At 49.3% G+C, this 17,615-nt stretch overlaps 2 protein-coding genes across 3 annotated transcripts; one reads left to right on the top strand and one right to left on the bottom strand.

Moving 5' to 3' along the window:
- Positions 1–4,781: 4,781 nt before the first annotated feature.
- On the top strand, positions 4,782–6,653 carry LOC120691565 (translation initiation factor IF-2-like). The gene is made up of 2 exons (XM_039974663.1): positions 4,782–5,738; positions 5,933–6,653. The coding sequence occupies exons 1-2, from the start codon at positions 5,102–5,104 to the stop codon at positions 6,337–6,339; spliced, it is 1,044 nt and encodes a 347-aa protein (XP_039830597.1). The 5' UTR covers positions 4,782–5,101; the 3' UTR covers positions 6,340–6,653.
- A 551-nt stretch (positions 6,654–7,204) lies between these two features.
- Positions 7,205–16,620, bottom strand: LOC120691551 (B3 domain-containing protein Os07g0563300-like). Of its 2 annotated transcripts, none has more exons than XM_039974647.1 (12): positions 16,119–16,545; positions 15,713–15,794; positions 15,510–15,611; positions 14,185–15,005; positions 13,959–14,055; positions 13,383–13,557; positions 12,877–12,953; positions 12,034–12,429; positions 11,793–11,842; positions 11,410–11,523; positions 10,231–10,298; positions 7,205–8,119 (listed from the first exon to the last, which is right to left on the bottom strand). In XM_039974647.1, the coding sequence occupies exons 1-12, from the start codon at positions 16,469–16,471 to the stop codon at positions 7,554–7,556; spliced, it is 2,901 nt and encodes a 966-aa protein (XP_039830581.1). In that variant the 5' UTR covers positions 16,472–16,545; the 3' UTR covers positions 7,205–7,553. The 2 variants fall into 2 exon arrangements, with proteins under 2 accessions (XP_039830581.1, XP_039830587.1); XM_039974653.1 differs by having other exon boundaries at positions 7,222–8,119; positions 14,194–15,005; positions 16,119–16,620.
- Positions 16,621–17,615: the final 995 nt, after the last annotated feature.

Below are 17,615 nucleotides of genomic sequence, written 5' to 3'. Positions count from 1 at the left end.
TTCGGTCTCACACTTTTTTATATTTGGTCGTCCCATATTTTTGTACCACTAGGTACTTTAGCCTAGATATTTTCTACCTTACTACCGTACAATTCTATCAAATGAACAACTTTTAATTATTTCAATCATTGTAAAATTCTCATATGTAACTAATGGATTAATTGGCTGATACAACGCGCTAGAGCTAGTGACTTTCATTATCGGTAGCGACTTTCCCAAGTTCCATGATGTGCCCACACAGCCCACAACCCGCGCGCGGTCGTAGATGGATATAGATGGACTGGTATGCATGGAGGAATGGATATAGATGGACTGGTATGTGATAGATTCTAATCTTCTCTGTTTCTGGACTAGGATCACATCTAGTGTACGAATCGAGTACTGTGGTACAAGTTCTAGGTATAATATCAAGTGATTCATTCTAGACCTAGTACAAGGGAGAGACAGAGAGAGAGGTGGATGAGAGACACAGACCATCCGCGGGAGAGGATGCAGAGGAGCCGTTGCCGGTGGGTGCCATCGCGTCGATGGAGCCGAGGATGGAGGCGAGGAAGTCCGGCTCTTCGAGGCGCTGATCCGGCGGCGGCAGTGGACGGCGCAAGTCCCGGCGTCCTTCAGGCCTCCACCGGCACTGGCCGATGACGGGGTTGACGGAGGAGGACGTCGTGGTTGCAGTGGCGGAGCTTCCCGTCGGCCTCGCGCTAACCCTAGATCGGTAGGGACTGTGGGAGAGGGTTGTGGCGGCGGTGAACTTGGGATTACGTGCCCCGGGCCCTCTCCCTGTTCTTTATAGCGCGGGCGACGGGGGCCCACCAGCCATGTTTGGCTGAACGCCCCCGATCAGGGCGCAAATCAAGGGATTGGCCAGATCTTTGGATCTGGCCGTTGGAGATCAATTCCAACAGTATGCACCAAGCCACCAACACAGGCAGTCCGCTCACCCAACATGTTGGAATAACTCTGCTTATCAAGACAGCGAAGCGGAGCTGTATAGTATGCACCTGGGCGGTGAAAAGGATTCGACTAGGTCTAGCACCTTCCGACTATCGATCGACCGACGATGGACCTGTCCGCCGCCGACCAAAATGATGTGAACGGAGAAACGCTGCAGGCAAAAAGGGTCGCCGCGCCACCCAGCGCATGGACGCAATCACGCAACGTCGATCACAGCCACCACTCGCTGGCTGAAGATCGGTAGACGCCACAGGACTGCCCTGCTATAGCTTCCGCGCGCGCCCACACACACACACACACACACACACACACACACACACACACAAAAGAGCGCTCGCGGACGATGCTTCATAAACGGCAAACGGAATCGCAATTCGATGAGGAAAAGCACTTTTGGCGTTGTACCACGGCCGCTGATTGTTAATCCGGGAAAGATGATGCCCTGCTTACGGCCATCACTAATTTGGGCCCTGCACATGGGTCCCCTGGTCGGTCGGCTCACATGCATGCCGGAAATGACAAACGACTCGAGATTTGGTAGGTAGGTAGGTCTGGCGGTCAGGCCACGACGGATGCCCTTTTCAGCGGCGTCTTCCTCTTCGATCGCTCGGCCGAGCCGGTCTCCGTTTGTGCACGTCACACCTGGTGCACCATGCCAGCCGTCCCCGATGCCGCACAGCTTTCCACGGGTGGCGGCGGACGAGGACGCCAACTCGCGGCCGGGGAGCATGCAGCGCATCCACACGACCACACACGTCCCGTCCAAAAAAAAAGGTGCTCGCTCCGATTCGATCCCGGGCGCGGCACCGTACCGCTACACATTGGGTGCATGAGCATCCAAGTGCTGTGATTGTGAATCGATGGGCTAGTTTTGTTGCGGATTTTTATTTTGTGTGGTGTGATACGCTAGCTTGCGATGTGCAGAGATACATGCACGAGAAAATTACTACTCCCTCCATTTCAAAATGTAGGTTGTTTTGATTTTTTTTAGATTTATAGTATTTGCTATGCACCTAGATATAACATATGTCTATATGTCTAGATATATGATAAAATATATGAATTTTAAAAAGTCAAAATAACTTACATTTTGGAACGGAGGGAATAGTAAATTAGGTTTCATATGCATGGTAGAGCGTCCGATAGATCTAAAAGTCAACGGGCATGCGTTGTGCTAGCTTCTCCATTGATTAGGGGACACGAACGAGTTCGCAAGACGGAAGCAAACGCCGGGCAGTGGCGCCAGGTCGCCACTCTTGTGCGCTGGCCAGCTCCCGAGGCCGCCGACGTCGCCGGGGTTCGGGAACCGTCGCTGTCCCGGAGATCGCCGCGAGTTTAACTTGTACGCCCGGCTGTGCCCAACCAATCATTACACTACTACTAACCCTAGTTTATAAAAATATTAAGCGAGCACTGTTATCTGGCGACTAACCCTAACCCCATTTTTGAAATCAACTGCTATCTAGTAGTAGGATACTCCATATCTACGCTAGCTACTGCAGGATATTTCGCTGGCCCATTAATAAATACATTACCGTCGTTGTTGCCTGCCCTGTTCCTTTTCAGTCACCCGCGTAACCCGGCGAGCACGTCGTATGTGTGCACCTCTGTGACACGGGATTCAGGTAACCACACCGATCGACGAAGAAAAACTCGGCAGGTAGCTAGCACACCCAGTCTAATGACTTGCTCCAAATATTCGTGGAGCAGTTCGTGCATTGACAGGTGTAGGTACACGCCCACGCCCACGAACACAATATAACCCACGGAAGCAAAACTCTCGACGCCGGTCGCCGCACGCCAGGCTCTCGCCGCCTGCTGCTAGCCTGCAATTAGTAATTAATTGCGGCGGCGGCACAGCATCGATCACGTAATCACGTTCTACAGTAGTAGTTGACGTACTATCTAGTAGTATAGCTGCACGTAATTACCGACAGCTAGCCTAATCGCTGTCAACCAACCCGCTTCGAGCGAAAGGAAAAAAGAGGCTCGATCGTGGTGGACTGGTGGGTCTGAGGCCGTGCCTGCCTGCCCCTAGCGCAAAGGCGTGTGGCGCGCACGAGAGACGTGTTGGGAGCCACCACGTGAGCAGCGCGCCGCCGGCCGGCACGCGCGGCCGGTGATGGGCGGCGGCGGCGCGGCCACAGTCGTCGCAGCATGAGACAACACGCGCCGCGCCGCCGCCGGCCGGCGTCCCATCGATCCTAGCTTTCTGCCCCAACCCTTTGCCGTGCGCACCCCAAGCGAGAAAAGGCTATCACGTTCCCGTACCACGCGACGAAGAGTTTTCTTGTGGCTGCGGGCGGAGAGGCGGGCGAGGTAGGCAGGACGGAGAAAGCTGCAGGGCGCAGGCTACGCGCGTGCACACGGCATCCGTGCGTGCGCGAGGATGGCGAGCCAGATTAGGCCACCGCTCCACGCCACGCCACCATCATGTACCCGTGTCTCTGCCGCGCCGCGGCGGGCATGCAGAAATACGTATACGGCTAGGCACGCCTGCATGGGCAGGTAGGCGCGCGGCCCAACCGAGCCGCACCCGCACCGCGCACCTGTACGTGTCTGCCGTGCGCCACCACCGCGCGTGAGGTCATCGTGCGCCGCGTATCAGTGTGTGTAGCCGAGCTCGTTTCGTGCCATCCCGCCACGGTGCACACGTTGCGCGCCACGTTTCGGCGCGGCCTCTCACGGCTCTTTTTTCTGTGCTGTAGCATGGCGAGGAGCGGGCATACGCGGATGCCTGGTATCGCCGGTATGGCTTCCAGTTTGTTTTTCCTTTTTTGATTCCAGTCTCGTTAATTAGTCCCGAGACACTGCTCTTAGATTCATCGACCCCCAAACTCTTTTTAGAACTGATCGACCCCAAAATGTCTGGACATTCACGTACGGGTAGCGGCACATGTAGTACAGTAGCTTGCGCGGGGCCTTTTTAAATGGGCATGGGCATGGCGTTGGCATGGCACGAGCACCGGATCCCTGGAGAGGAAGAGGAGAACCGGAGAAGTCAAGATAAGGGGTGGCGTTGGTGCGGTCAGCCGAGCTGGAGCCTAAGGAAACGGCGGTACGGACGCCAGGTTGGCCGTGGCCCCCGGGGTCAGAGAAAGCGGGAGCTCGCTTTTTGTTTAAGCGGGGAGCCTGGCCCACGTGGCTGCGCGGGAAGGCCCACGATGGGAAGGTTGTTGGTCCTACCGGCTGGGCCCCGCTCTCTTCCTCTCAGTCCCTTCCCTGGCTGGCTGGCTTGGCTCCCCACCGCACCCAACGGTTATTTTTCTGACCGTTTGAGTTGAGCTCGGCCGGCCTCCCTCGCGGCCCTCGGCTCCCACATCGTTTTCCTTCCAAGCTCAAGCTGTGTCGTGCACCAGCGTTTATCATCAGCAGGGTCCCGGACACGGATTGATCGCTCGCGGTAGTGAATGAACCCCACATGCCACGGGATTCATCCGTTTATATCTTGAGCAGTGGCCCAGCACTGTGCGAATGCAATGCCCACGACACGGTCCAGTACGTGCGTGGTGTCGACGACCCGGCCTTTAAACCTTACATCCGAACCGTCTGATCAATGCGCGGCCGGTGACCGAACGCCATCGTGTGGACGGACGACCCCGAGGCGGAAAACTCCGGCGGAATTCGGTGGCGCTCTGAGCCGGCCGGGGAGGGAGGTCGACGACTCGGCGTCCACCTTCCGCCACCGGCCATGGAGATCCTGACGTCCCGTCCCCGCGGTCACACGAGCCAGCCATCACCCTTCGTTACTGCTGCGCTGCCGCTGCTGATCCAGACCTTTCTAACGAAGCAACCCCCCGTGCCCAGAGCCCCAGACAGGACGGCACTCCGCGCCCCCTCCGCATCGCATCATCCACCGCTCGAAACGCCCCATCCAACGGCCCGCGCGTCGCCGTCGGGCCGGACCCCCCTGGTTATAAATCCCTCGCCCCACCGCGCCCCACCTCTTCTCGCTGCGACGCTTGCTTTGCTTGCCACGCTCCTCCCTTCCGTTTCGCTAGCTGCCGCCCGCTGCGAGCACAGCACACCAAACGGTCGACGACACGGGACGGGAGGCCGGCGTCACCTGAGGCTCGTGCGTTGGCTTGGGGGAGCTGGAACCGCGAGGGAGGAGAGGAGGGTCGGGGCGGGGACCGCGAGGGGGTCGATGGGGTACGAGCGGACGGTGAAGGCGGCGGCGGCGGCCGCCGCGGCGCTGCTGGCGGCGGCGGGGGTGCGGTTCCTGGGCCCCGCGGCGGCGGCGTTCGTGGCGGAGGAGCTGCCGCGCGCGCGGGCCGCCGCGGCTACGTGGCTCACGCCGCCGTATCTCTACCTCGTCATCAACGCCATCATCATCTCCATCGCCGCGTCCTCGCGCTTCCAGCCGAGCACCAACGGCGGCGACCGCCCGTCGGCCTCTCCTTACGCTTCCGCCGCCGCCACCGCCGCCTCCGCCAGAGGAGCAGGAGTGGCGGAGGAGGAGATGGAGCAGGATGGGATCCAGCCGGCGGTCGCGGTGCAGGTGGCTGCGCCGGTCGTGCCGATGCCCGTGCCGGCCGCGGAGGTGGATGCTGCGGAGGAGCCTGCGCCGGATATGAACACTGCGGCGCCGGCGCCGGTGGAGGAGGATGAAGAATTCTCGATTTCAAGGTCGACGTGGACGCCGCATCGGCGTGGCGCGGCGGCGGAGGTGGAGGCGGATGCAGAGAGCGAGGTGGCGCCGTTCGCGGACCTGACCAACTCCAGGGAGAAGCCGCTGGTGTCAGCGAGGTTCAGCCGGAAGGCGCCCAAGCCGAGCCCCGAAGGTAACACAACGTTAATTACACATTCGCCCATCGTTGACACACATCAGAAATCTCCATTTCTAATCATCCCCTGGTTGCTCTGCCTTTAGTCCATCAGTTTTAATTTGAGCCATGAAAACCGAGCCACTAAAAGATGAATTCTCCCAAGAATAGGGGTTTTGTTTTGGTACCAATGCGGATTTTTGGCATTTCAGGGAGCAGGGCTCTGCGGGTGTCACGGCCGCGGAAGGAGGAGACGCTGGAGAGCACATGGAAGGCGATCACGGAGGGGCGAGGGCCGCCACTGGCGCGGCACCTCAAGAAGTCGGACACCTGGGACACCCGCCCAGGGCGTCGCCCGTCCGGCGGCGTGGGCAGCGGGGAGATCGATCCCGCGGCCGCCGCGCCGGCGGGGGCGATGCGGAAGGCCGAGACTTTCAACGACGGCGCCGCCGGGAGGAGCAAGGCGGCGCCGGTGAGGCGGGAGCCGTCGCTGGGGCAGGACGAGCTGAACCGCCGGGTGGAGGCGTTCATCCACAAGTTCAACATGGAGATGCGGCTGCAGCGGCAGGAGTCCCTCAAGCACTACAACGACATGCTCGGCGGGGGCAGCCAGTACTGAATAGTCTGAATGAAAACTAGCTGAAAATAGTTGCAGCTTGCAAAAGAACTGCTCGTTTTTGGTTTCGCGTCCGTTCTCGATTTTGGTTTTGGGGTGTTGATCTCTGTAAGATATGGTTTTGTCAAAGTAAGAAGGTGATAGTGATAGTTTCTTTTTTGCACAAGACAAAGCACAAGTTTTGTAGCACTTGTTAGCAGTGACAGGTGCGGATTACTGTTGGTCTGACCATCCCCAATTTCTTTTGCCCGAGAGCATCTCCAAGAGTCCCTTAATTCCCAATTGGGAGTAGATAAGAAAATAGTTCTTCAGCAGTCTCTCCAAGCCTTTCCTTTTCCTTTTCCTAATAGCATCTCTAGCAGTTCCCTAATAATCATTTTTCAATAATTGATACAGGGAGATGTCCTAATAAAAATTTTAGGATTATTGGAGAATTTGATTTTGCAGTCTCCCAATAACTTCTCCCAATTTTACTCGAAAAAAAAGAAAATAACTTCTCCCAATTCAGCACTTTATTGGGAGAGTCATAGTTCCCTCTTTATTTAAGTTTAAGGAGAGTTGAGGTGAATTATTGGGTTGTTCTAATAAATAATGAAAAAAGGAAAGATTTGGGATACTGCTGAAACACTATTTTCTTATCCACTCTCCTGGTTGGACCGCTGGAGATGCTCTGAGAATGAATCAAACTTGTCGTCAGTGCCAGGGCGCCCGTTTACCGTCTATAGGTTCTGGGCTGGCAGGAAGGCCTCCGTTTTCGTATGTCTGTGTTGAGGATAAATGCGTTGTTTGTCTCACATGTTTGCGTATGTTCCTTGTTGATGTATAAAAGGTCGTCGTCTTGTTTATCAAATATTAGCATCTTAAAGAAGGCGGCGAAGCTTCAGCTAAGCAATGGGCTTGATACCCAAACAACTCCCATTTTACACTGCCGAAACGACGCGCTGGTCTTGCAATACATACATGCATACAGGGTCTGCAAGGCCCCACGCAACACCTACTGACATCCTGGCCTATGTATACACGATAACATTACCACCTGGCGTCTGTCTGGGAAAAACGAAAACCGGCTCTATGGTATGGGAACATATAATACCTACACTACAACACCTCATGCCACATCTTTTCTTAATGGGTATAGACATTTCGGAATGATATGTTCGATCAGCTATCTATGTCCACTCTCACCGATATGACCCAGCCTCTCCGCGTGAGCCACCCTAAGTCGGATTGTCTCGGCTCAATGCACCAGCCGCACCAGACTTCGGTGACTGCTCATCGTCCCGTTCAGGCTGGATGTTCAGGTCAATGTGGTTCTTGACTGGAGAGGATGACACCTTGTGATCTACGGCCATGTCTTCAGGTGCCCTGGTCTTCGCATCTGCTGCTTTCTGGGAAGAGCCAGTTGCACTGGCATTGGTCGCCAGCCGGCTAGATCCACTTTGTCTGCCTGTCTCGCTGGATTGGCCTGTATCTTTTCTACGAGGCGAATCTGTGGCCGCCCTCTTCTCACGTCGAAGCATTAGTGTCCTGAAACGACGCCGAACCGTCATACAGACGTTGCAGGTGCATGTTTGCTTGTGCTTTGGGCCCTTCCCGCTTGGTGGTTGGATGCAGACAATGCATGAGCAGCCAGGACGATGGCGGGGATGTTTTGTGGTTGGCTGGGACGGGAGGGCTTCACCTTCACCAAGGATTGCAAGGTTTGCAAGAGTGTCGAGCCCATCTGAAGCATCAATAGTTTCACCTTCTACCCTAGCTTTGGGCTTTTTTGCTCCACCTGGACCTGCAATTCAGAAAAAAAAAAAGCTTTCTTTGTAATGTAACTGAAACTGAGAAGCCCGCTACCATAGAACCACGAATCACATTTGATCTACAGCACACACCATTAGATGCAGTTAAAGCCCAATTGCACATAAACGACCATCTATATACTCCCTCCATATAGGAAACAAAAGACGTTTAGGACAGCAACACGGTCTCCAAGGCATAACTTTGACAAATATTTGTTGAAAAGTGATATATGTATATTTTTTATCAAAGTGTTTTTTAAGAAAAATATATTCGTATGGCTTTCACTTTTTATAACTCAATAACTTAAAAGTTCTTTATGATTTATATTTCCCACTGTTTGACCCAAACCTTGTCCAAAGCGACATTCTTTTCCTATACGGAGGGAGTACTAGACATTATGTAAAGGTAACAAAGAATAATGAGACGGACATTATGCATAGCATACATAAGGATGCATCACCTAAATTGAACAATGCAAGAGCCAGGAAAAGGGCTAACAGAACCAATGCTATGAAAAGGGGTTAGGCAAGCTTCAAGATGGCATTTCATAAAAACGTTGGATAAATGTGAAATCCCTTTTAACGCTGCTAAGTACCTCGCTATAGCATGCACTAGGATTTATGCATGGTTCTGCACCATGAATTACACTTGAGTGGTTTACCACTGCCATGTTCGTGTGGTAGCGAGTTCAGTAACCAATACAAATGACATAATTTTGCAAAAGCAAGAACAATGGACAATGAGTCATCAGTTAACCTTGATTCGATTCTCAATAAAGAAGATACAAAAAGCCATTGGTTCACTATACTACTAATAAAGCAACCAAATCAAAAATCAGCTTGCTGATCTGCAGGAGTCTGTGCTATCACACAATAGATTAACACAAAAAACGAGATGGGGATGAGCCAAAGAGATGATCAATCGTTTGTCTACTCGCTTGCTCTCTCTCCACTGCAAACTTGCAGTACATAGCATGAATCCGTGAAGGCTTCAAGTGCTGCTGGCCAGGTGCGTAGTGGAGGCCCAGTGTTGTGCTAGTGCTGGTGCCGGCGCTGCTCAACGGCTTTGGTGTGGGAGGCCAGGTGCAGATCTGCCGCGGCAGGGGTGGCTGCTCAATCGGGTGGGGAGTGGGGACGGGAAGGAAATGAGCCAGGTTAGGGGTTGAGCTGTTGAATCATCTTTTATACTGCACCAATGGGCCAGGCCAGGCTGGTTGGGCTATCTGAGATTGTATATGGGCCAAAGAATGGGCTGATTTGATTGATAGGCCAGGTATAATAAACCAATGGGTTTGCAGGTTTGGGTACTATACACCAAGACCCATACCCGTAGACCCGATGGGTCTGTTTTGTTGCCCATCAGCCCATGTACAGACCCGCGGGTAGATAAATTAACCCATACCCATACCCTAATAGAGTAGAAACCCATCAGGTTTCGGGTACCCATTGCCATCCCTGGTAGTAGGCAGGATGACAGGAAGGAGTCCTGTGATGATCTGCATGCTGCCATTCTCTCTCCATCCATCAGCGATGCCCAAGGAGACACCGTAGAGTGCTGCCTCAACCTCCACATCCGGGGCAAGGGAGCCACGACACAGAAGACCAAGGACGCGAAGCATCACTACAACTGGACCTAACAGACATGGCATCATGCCCAGCAGTACCAGTGAAACGAGAATGCCGGCAAGGTAGAGGGGGAGAGAGAGGTGGGTCCATGAATAAAAGTGGGAGAGTGGCCTGTCAAGAGCATGCCGACGACTTCACTGGTTTTGACACCAAACAAAACCGGGCCTGCACATAAGCTTGTAGTTGGTTTCGTCCCGGTAGGCCTGGCGGTTTCAGCAGTCTCAGAAGGTACCATGAATAGGCCTAGGACTACGAATTGCTTTAGCATGCCCAGTTACTGAGGTCAGAGCCCTTCTCCATTGTCCACATCTCAGATTATACTTTCGTAAGCTAGCGCCATGTCCTCACAACTCTAGGCTCTAGGCAATCTAGATGTTCAGAAATTCATCTTCCACATTTCTATTTGGAAGAAAAAAACTACTGATGAAAAATCAACTGCTGCAGAAGCATAAATACTTTAGAGAACATTGGACCATACCAGATTTTATAGGAATCAATTCTGCAAGTTCCTCCATACTTATTTCTTGTGCAGCTTCGCAAGAAGACCTAAAGACAAAAATAGTGGTGATTAACTGAATAGCTAAGATATAGTGATGAGCAAACCATATGTAACAAGCCACAAAATAACTAATATTTAGCTATGTCTTGACTCCTGACAAAACATACACCTAACTGCTCATTTAGCATGCCACTGTATCTTCTAGAACAACACTCGAGAAACAGACTCAATAGTTTCCACCCGTTGCTAAAAACAGTTCACCAGTTGGTAATGATACAGCACCATCCTATGAAGTTTTAGTGCAATTTTGATGGTAATAGTTTAAGCCTAGATATACTCATACATGGTAGTGGAAAATGTTTTTAGAAACCAAGGTACGACAAAAAGGATCTAGAATTTTAATCGATTGATGTGAAGTGCTATTATGTGTAGAGCACTAAACTTGGTGGTATCATACAGTTAAAGTAATCAAGAAAAAACCACACACCTTACCATTAAAATACATAGGTGATAAGTTAAAACTTACAAAAAGTCTTTCAACTGAATATATCAGGTATTCAGGTCAAATCACATACCAATGAATCATATCCAATGGACTACTAGAAACATTTGAACATGTAGGTTGGTCAATTTTTAGCAACTTATTAATTACAAAAGAAATGTGTGCATACACTTGTAGCCTTTTAATAATAGTGCAATGTGATGTTCAGTAAAGGCATTCTATCTAGTACATATTCAATTGAATCCTGTAGTAAACAGAGGCTGCAGGAATCATACACTTCCTTGAACATGTTCAAGGATGATCACTTCTATGTAATTCCTCTTTGATAAGTTACTATAAAATTAAACAATGTCAACTTGGATTGATTTTGATTAATCATTCTTTGTCCAATGTTTTGCTATATATTTTGATTACACGTACTTGGATTGATTACATATACATGTAATAAGTTATTATTACAACCAATATAAACTACATAAAGATCAGGCTGGCATTTGGGCTAAGATTTGTTTCCAGGTATGCCCACTTTGAAGAAAAAGCTTTGACCGAGTGACCCATGGATGTAAAGATGTTTTGTAATTTTTCAGAATGCCACAAAAAAAATTGGAAGAAATCATATATTAAAGAAACAATGAATCACATTAACAGAAGGTCACCTTTCTGAATCCCATTTATTGTCAGAGCAGGTCCATTTAGAGGGCATGAGGGCATCTACTGGCAGTTTCCTCCATTTGGAACAATTCTCACATTGGGCCCATTGATGATTTGAACTGTTAAAACAAAACGATAAATTTATATGCGAGTGGGAGAGAAACTAAACAAAGTTTAAACTTCTGGGAACATTACAGGTTGAACTCAAAAGAATTTAAATTGAATTTTTGCAATGTCACTGACTCACTTCATAACTAATATGTAGGAAGTACTGACAGCTAATATAAATTTAAAGTTTTTTTAAAGAATATAAATTTAAAGTTTAAACTACTTTAATAAGATAAACAAAAAAGTATATGTAAAGATTTTCAAGTTTGAAAAAGATTACCCTGATTGATCTGCCACAAAATATGTCTTCCTTCCAAGTATTGGTGGCTCCTGAAATGCACAGGATTTCAATACAGATATCAGAAACAAGTCTTTTTCTTCTTCTTTATTAAACAGTACAAATAAACAACAGAACAAGTGTTGCGTGCAAATATAGTCATTGAAAATAGATGTTCTCAGAACAAATTTCAGTTTCAGAAGGCAATTTTTAAAGAAGATAAATGTTGAAAGGAATTCCAGACCTCATATTCCTCGAACTCATGGCCATCAACAATAACAACGTTAGGAGCCTTAGGAGGGGGACGAAGCAATTCTTGAGCTTCCTCCCATGTTATCTTCAACTCCATTGATTCCTCATTTTCCATCCGTAGTCGTTTATTCTTTGGAGTAAGATTAGCTGCTTTTCTCTTGACAGGACCTGGAGAAGAACTAGCAGTTCCTGGCCCTTCCTTCTGTGTTAATCCATCTTTTTCAATTTTGGAGGTAGTGCCTTGTTCCACAGGGCTAGAGCTTTTGGTCTCTGTGCTGACCTTGTTTTGTCGGGAAACTGCAGCATTTGGACTGGGATCTGAAGCAGAAACTTTACCATTTGCCTCTGAAGTTGCTGGGGCCCCATTGGCAGGCTTTGTTGTTTGCTCCTGAGAAAAGGAAAATGAGTAAGAATGGTTTACTTTTAAAAATAAAAAATATAACCACCATTTTGTAGATTAGTTTGAATGTTTGATTAGGGAAAACTACACAGCTAACTGTTTATATTGCTGACATAAGTACAATAACTATCTCATTTCAGTTGATAAAAAAAGGTCCCAGAAACGAAACGGGAGCTTGAATCTTGAGTACTGAAATACTACAAAGATGCATCATATCATTGAAATTGCAGACACTGGAGAGGTATGGAAATTAAAATAGCTTTTCATCAGCCATCAGTCGTAACAAATACTGACAGAATTGGAAGCATGTGACTTATCTTTTCAAGTTACATTATAACTGCAATCAATGTGCATATACTTTCTAGTGGTTTAATCTTTAAATGCCTTTTTTATGTTGCAGCAACAATCACCTATAATTAATACTTCAATGTGTACCTGTTCAGATGAAATATTAGTTGCCTTCCTGAACCCCATGATCAATTTCCCTTCTGGATCTATTCGGCTGAAGGTTACTACAGAAAGATAGCATTATAAATTAAAAATAAAAAAAATGATAACTACGATAATGAGACATATATGAATTGATAATGCACGACATAGTTGAAAGAGATAAAGTAAAGGCATTAGCATTGCAGCACAAGGTCAAGTCAGGGAGTCAGGCAGTATGTTTAAGAAGTACAGTGTGAATTTAAATACTGTCTCCATCGCATGAACATGAACAATTAAGACTAATGTATCTGAATGGGTGAGATTAATCACAAGTAATATCAAGATTTAAGATTCTTCATGTTTATGTACTGTTTGCTAAACAGAGACACTACATAGAAATAGGTCTGTTCTCTTGTACGAGTAATTCATGGTAGTACTAGTATATATGACTAATGTCACGAATCTTCTGTAGGCCTACTCCAACATCCATTTGTTTAAGAAAAGCTGCATACCTGTATCACCTGCTTGTAACTGCATTGACTGAATACAAGGTGTGACACCCTCCAATACATACATCCTGCTATTATTATTAGGCCAGTAACGGAATTGGAATATCCATTCTTTACCACTGGCATCCTGAACCTTTAAAGGGAGCCCTTCAGGTTGAGAGATTGGAGGGAAATATGCCTGTTCAAAATGTTTTTTCAATTAGGGAACTTTTCTGAAATAAGGGATGCCCAAAAGAAAAATAGAACAGTCTAAGATTCTAAGTACATAATATGATTGTACCCAATGAAAATAAACTCTCAGCAGGGTTCTCTTAAATAAGCTCTGCTTTCTATAGATATTTTGCAATTTATTCATGCATCTATTAACAATTTATCACATGGGCCAGGATAACTAACAAAGCTGAATTTTCAACTTATAAGTCAATAAAACATTCTGATATGGCACGCTTACTAAAGACATACAAACAAAACTAGTAACAGCAACGAAGGTAATGTTCCATTCTCAATAACATTAGGCCCTGAGATAGCGTAACCATAGAGAATCTACAGAAAAAAATGGCAATCGAATTAGCAACTCACCTCAGCACACTTCTTTGGCAAAACTAGACGACCAATCCGCCCAGCATCACTAGCACTTAGCATCTTTTCAAACAAAGGAGTAATAACAGAATTTAAACTGTGTGAAAGTTAAGGGAAAACTTAGTAAAGATTTCAAACAAATAACATTTCTACACAAGTTGGAATTTCGACTATGAAAGGAATATCTTTTTAAAGGAAAATTGCTCAATAACATAAAGTAGAATACATCGGATACTCGCTAGATAAGTGTTGTATCTCTTGATCTGTTATTCTTGGCCAATAGCGGGGAAGTAACTGTGATCTCGCCTTTGCATCCATTCTGGGTCTTCCATTGCGCATTTGCGCTTGGAGTTCATTATAACCAGACACTGTGTGAGGATAGAACTGCTTCTGCAACGAGGACGAAACCATTTGCGCTTGCTGCTGAGAAGGTGCAATTCTGATATGATCTTTCGGTCCATTCTGTGATGAAAAATTAGAAGCCAAACCAACTGAAAGGGATGGTGGATCATCCTTTAAAATAGATGGATGATGTGAATCAAGCTTGAATCCAGTATCCACATTTGTAGAAGCATCTGGCATCGCCACTTTCCGGGAAGACAAAGAATCATTTTCTCCACCATGGTGACTAGGATCATGTATATTATTTGGATGTGATCCATCTCTGTGATAGAGGGTATAAGAGTAAGCTGGATCCATATTGGTGGGCTGGCCATGCCCATTAGCATCTCTCTCCCTCACAATGTGGTTGATGCCAGCAGGAGTTGCTGGTCTGTCATGCATGTCATCAAATTTCCTACTATCCTGGGCATGGATAAAAGTGCGCCCAGGAAGTAATTTCTCGCTACCACTAGGCCTATCAAACTCAAAAGCTAGACGCTGCTGCAAGTCCGACTGTATACTGGACACACTCCACATATTAGTCTGTCGCCACTGGCTTGAAATTTGCCCAGCAGGAGGTCTCCAGCTCTTTACAGGAATGTCTTTTTTGTCAGCTACATTTTGAGAATTATGCATCGGGGACGCCCATACAGGACTTGGTGGTGCCTACGAAGCAAAGCACAGATTGTGTTCAAGTATGGATCAAAACATGAACTAAACTCATAGAGAACATCAGAACTTCAAACTCCCACTATTCAGTTAACATAATAAATGGAGGCTTCTTCAATATGAAAAATAGACATCCTCTGCGTACATAATTGCCAGCTTTAGTAAATGACATTAGCATTGTTTCAGTAAATAAATGGATCCTTGACATAAGGACAAAAGTTAATTAATGGCATTAGAAGGTAGAAGCATGATATTAGCAATATAACATCCACCTAATTAATGCTGCCAATCAAATAGCATACTAACTAGAAACCCAAGTGACAAACAAACCACTGAAATGCTTTACTTCAAGAGATTTATGCCCACTAATGGATGCAACATGTTGAAACAATAGACTAATAAAACAACCTGACAGTCAAGGATAAAAGTGACTCATGTTGCATGCACTTGGCCCCCAATAATAGTAAATCCTCAGTGACAATGAAAATTTACACGACATACCATGGCAGTACGGGTGTTCCGAGCACACTTGGCGCAGTCAACCCCGCCAGTATCACGGAGCTGATACTTGTGGATGGACACGATGCAGCCGCAATGCACCCTCTGTTCGATCAGAACACAAACGCACACGAACCGATCACTCAGCAGGTAAAAGAAACACTGACGGCCACCGAGAGGCAAGATCAGCATGCAAGAGCACGTACCGTCCCACAGGATTCGCAGTTCCTCCAGCCACCCTCCTCGGAATGGAACGTCTCGCAGTATATCCCCTGTTCAAACTGTGAACTGGCCACACAAAACAGAGAGCCAAGGGCAGCAGTAAGCCACACATGCATGCATGCATCAGGAATAAGGAGTCGCACGCAAGTCAAAGCACCAAAAAAAACCCACACCAACTTTACACAAAACCCCCGCGTTTCCCGCGAAATCGCAACGACGTGGCGATCACTCCACGTAGATCCGGTGGGCACCATAGGCGAATCCGCCCCCGACGGAGCAAGCTTCCCCCCGCACGATTCGAGCACGCGGGGCGCCTCGCCGACGGCGCGATTGGGCGGGGGGCGAGCGTGAGAGGCAGAGGAAGGTGGTTAGGGGGGAAACGGCACGTACTAGCATCTCCCGCAGAGGTCGGCGTACACGGAGAAGGGCGGGCCCGAGCGGACCTTCCACCCGCGGCGGCCGAAGGAGTTGGGGTCGGGGTCCTTGCAGTAGGAGTTCCAGCAGATCGGGCCCCGGTACATCGGCGGGTGCGGGCCCAGATTCAGGAGCTGCGCCGGCGACGGCGGCTGCGGGGTGGGAACGGGTCCCGCCGGCTGCGGCTGCTGCTGTGGCGGCGGCGCCGGCGGCTTGGGCTGGTTAGGCGGCTGCTGCACCGAGATGGGGGTCGCGGAGACAGGCGCGGGCGCGGGCGGCGGCGGCGGAGGCGGCGGCGGCGGCGCCTGCTGTGGCGCCGGCGACGACATGGGCGCGCCGAACCCTAAGCCGGCGGCCGCGCGGCGCGTCGAGGTGGGGGGTTTTGGGAGGGGGCGTGGGAATCGTGGGGGCGAAAGGAATAAGACGAGGAGGGGTGGGGGGCGGAGACGAGGCAGGGGAGGAGGGGAGGAGAGGAGACGAGGCCAGGCAGGGGAGGTGAGGGGAAGGCTTTTAAAGCGAGGAGCCCCAGAAAAGCAGCAGCTGTAGTAGTACCGGCGCTCGGACTAGTCCTGCTACGCGTACACCGCCGGCTTGCCTCGGTCTCACCCCCCAAAAGCCACTGCCAGCGCTGCAGCAACAGGGTTTTCTTCTCGTTTTGCTCCGGTTTATCCCTAACCCGTACGTAATCGTCTACGTGACCGCCGATCCGTTCTCCACCGAGTTGCAAGCTCTGTACAATTCGTTGTTGTTCCCCCACAACAACTTGAGAGTGGATTTGTTTGGGTCGCCGTAGCGACTTGCATGCTCATATACATGTTTGTTGTACGTCCGGCGGAAAATCATGCATGCATGGAAAATTTATTATCCCCCTCCTCAAGTATAAATCATAAATAAAGGAGAAAAAGAGCCGATAATACGAGGAGCAAAAAAAAGAGGGAATTTATTTGTTGACGGTGCCCTCGGAGACTCGTCAATTAGCTACTAGCACCTCTTCAATAGTTGTAACCGATCCCCCCCCCCCCCCTCCCCTTGTCAATTTGCAAAGTCAAACGGAGGAAAACGTGCTCGATCCACCCATGCACGTTCAATCCCAAGCCCGCCCTGCATCTGCATGATGCCGTAAAAATAAAATAAACTGGCGAAAAGGACAGCCGGCGTTGTATACCCTCGATGCCGCCCCGCCCCGCATCTACAGGCAACGTAGAGTACTGGCGCGGAGGGGAAATTAATTTGTTTTTAATCGCCGATGGGCGTAGTAGTACTGGCGAGCGAATAAATCAATACTCGCGCACGGCAATCATGTATGCATGTGTGGTTACGTACGCGCGCTAGCGTACAGCGCAATAATGGAGTTCTTTGGTGGGCGACGCGAGCAGCAGGCTCGGACCAATCGATGCCGAGGGAGAGGGATGGCCGTGGTGCGCGTAGCCAGCCGTGTGGTCCTCGGAAGGCCGCGGACGCGCAGCCGCGGCG

Source organism: Panicum virgatum, chromosome 2K, assembly GCF_016808335.1.
Source record: "Panicum virgatum strain AP13 chromosome 2K, P.virgatum_v5, whole genome shotgun sequence".
NCBI lineage: Eukaryota > Viridiplantae > Streptophyta > Magnoliopsida > Poales > Poaceae > Panicum > Panicum virgatum.
This window is presented reverse-complemented; position numbering and strand designations above follow the sequence as displayed.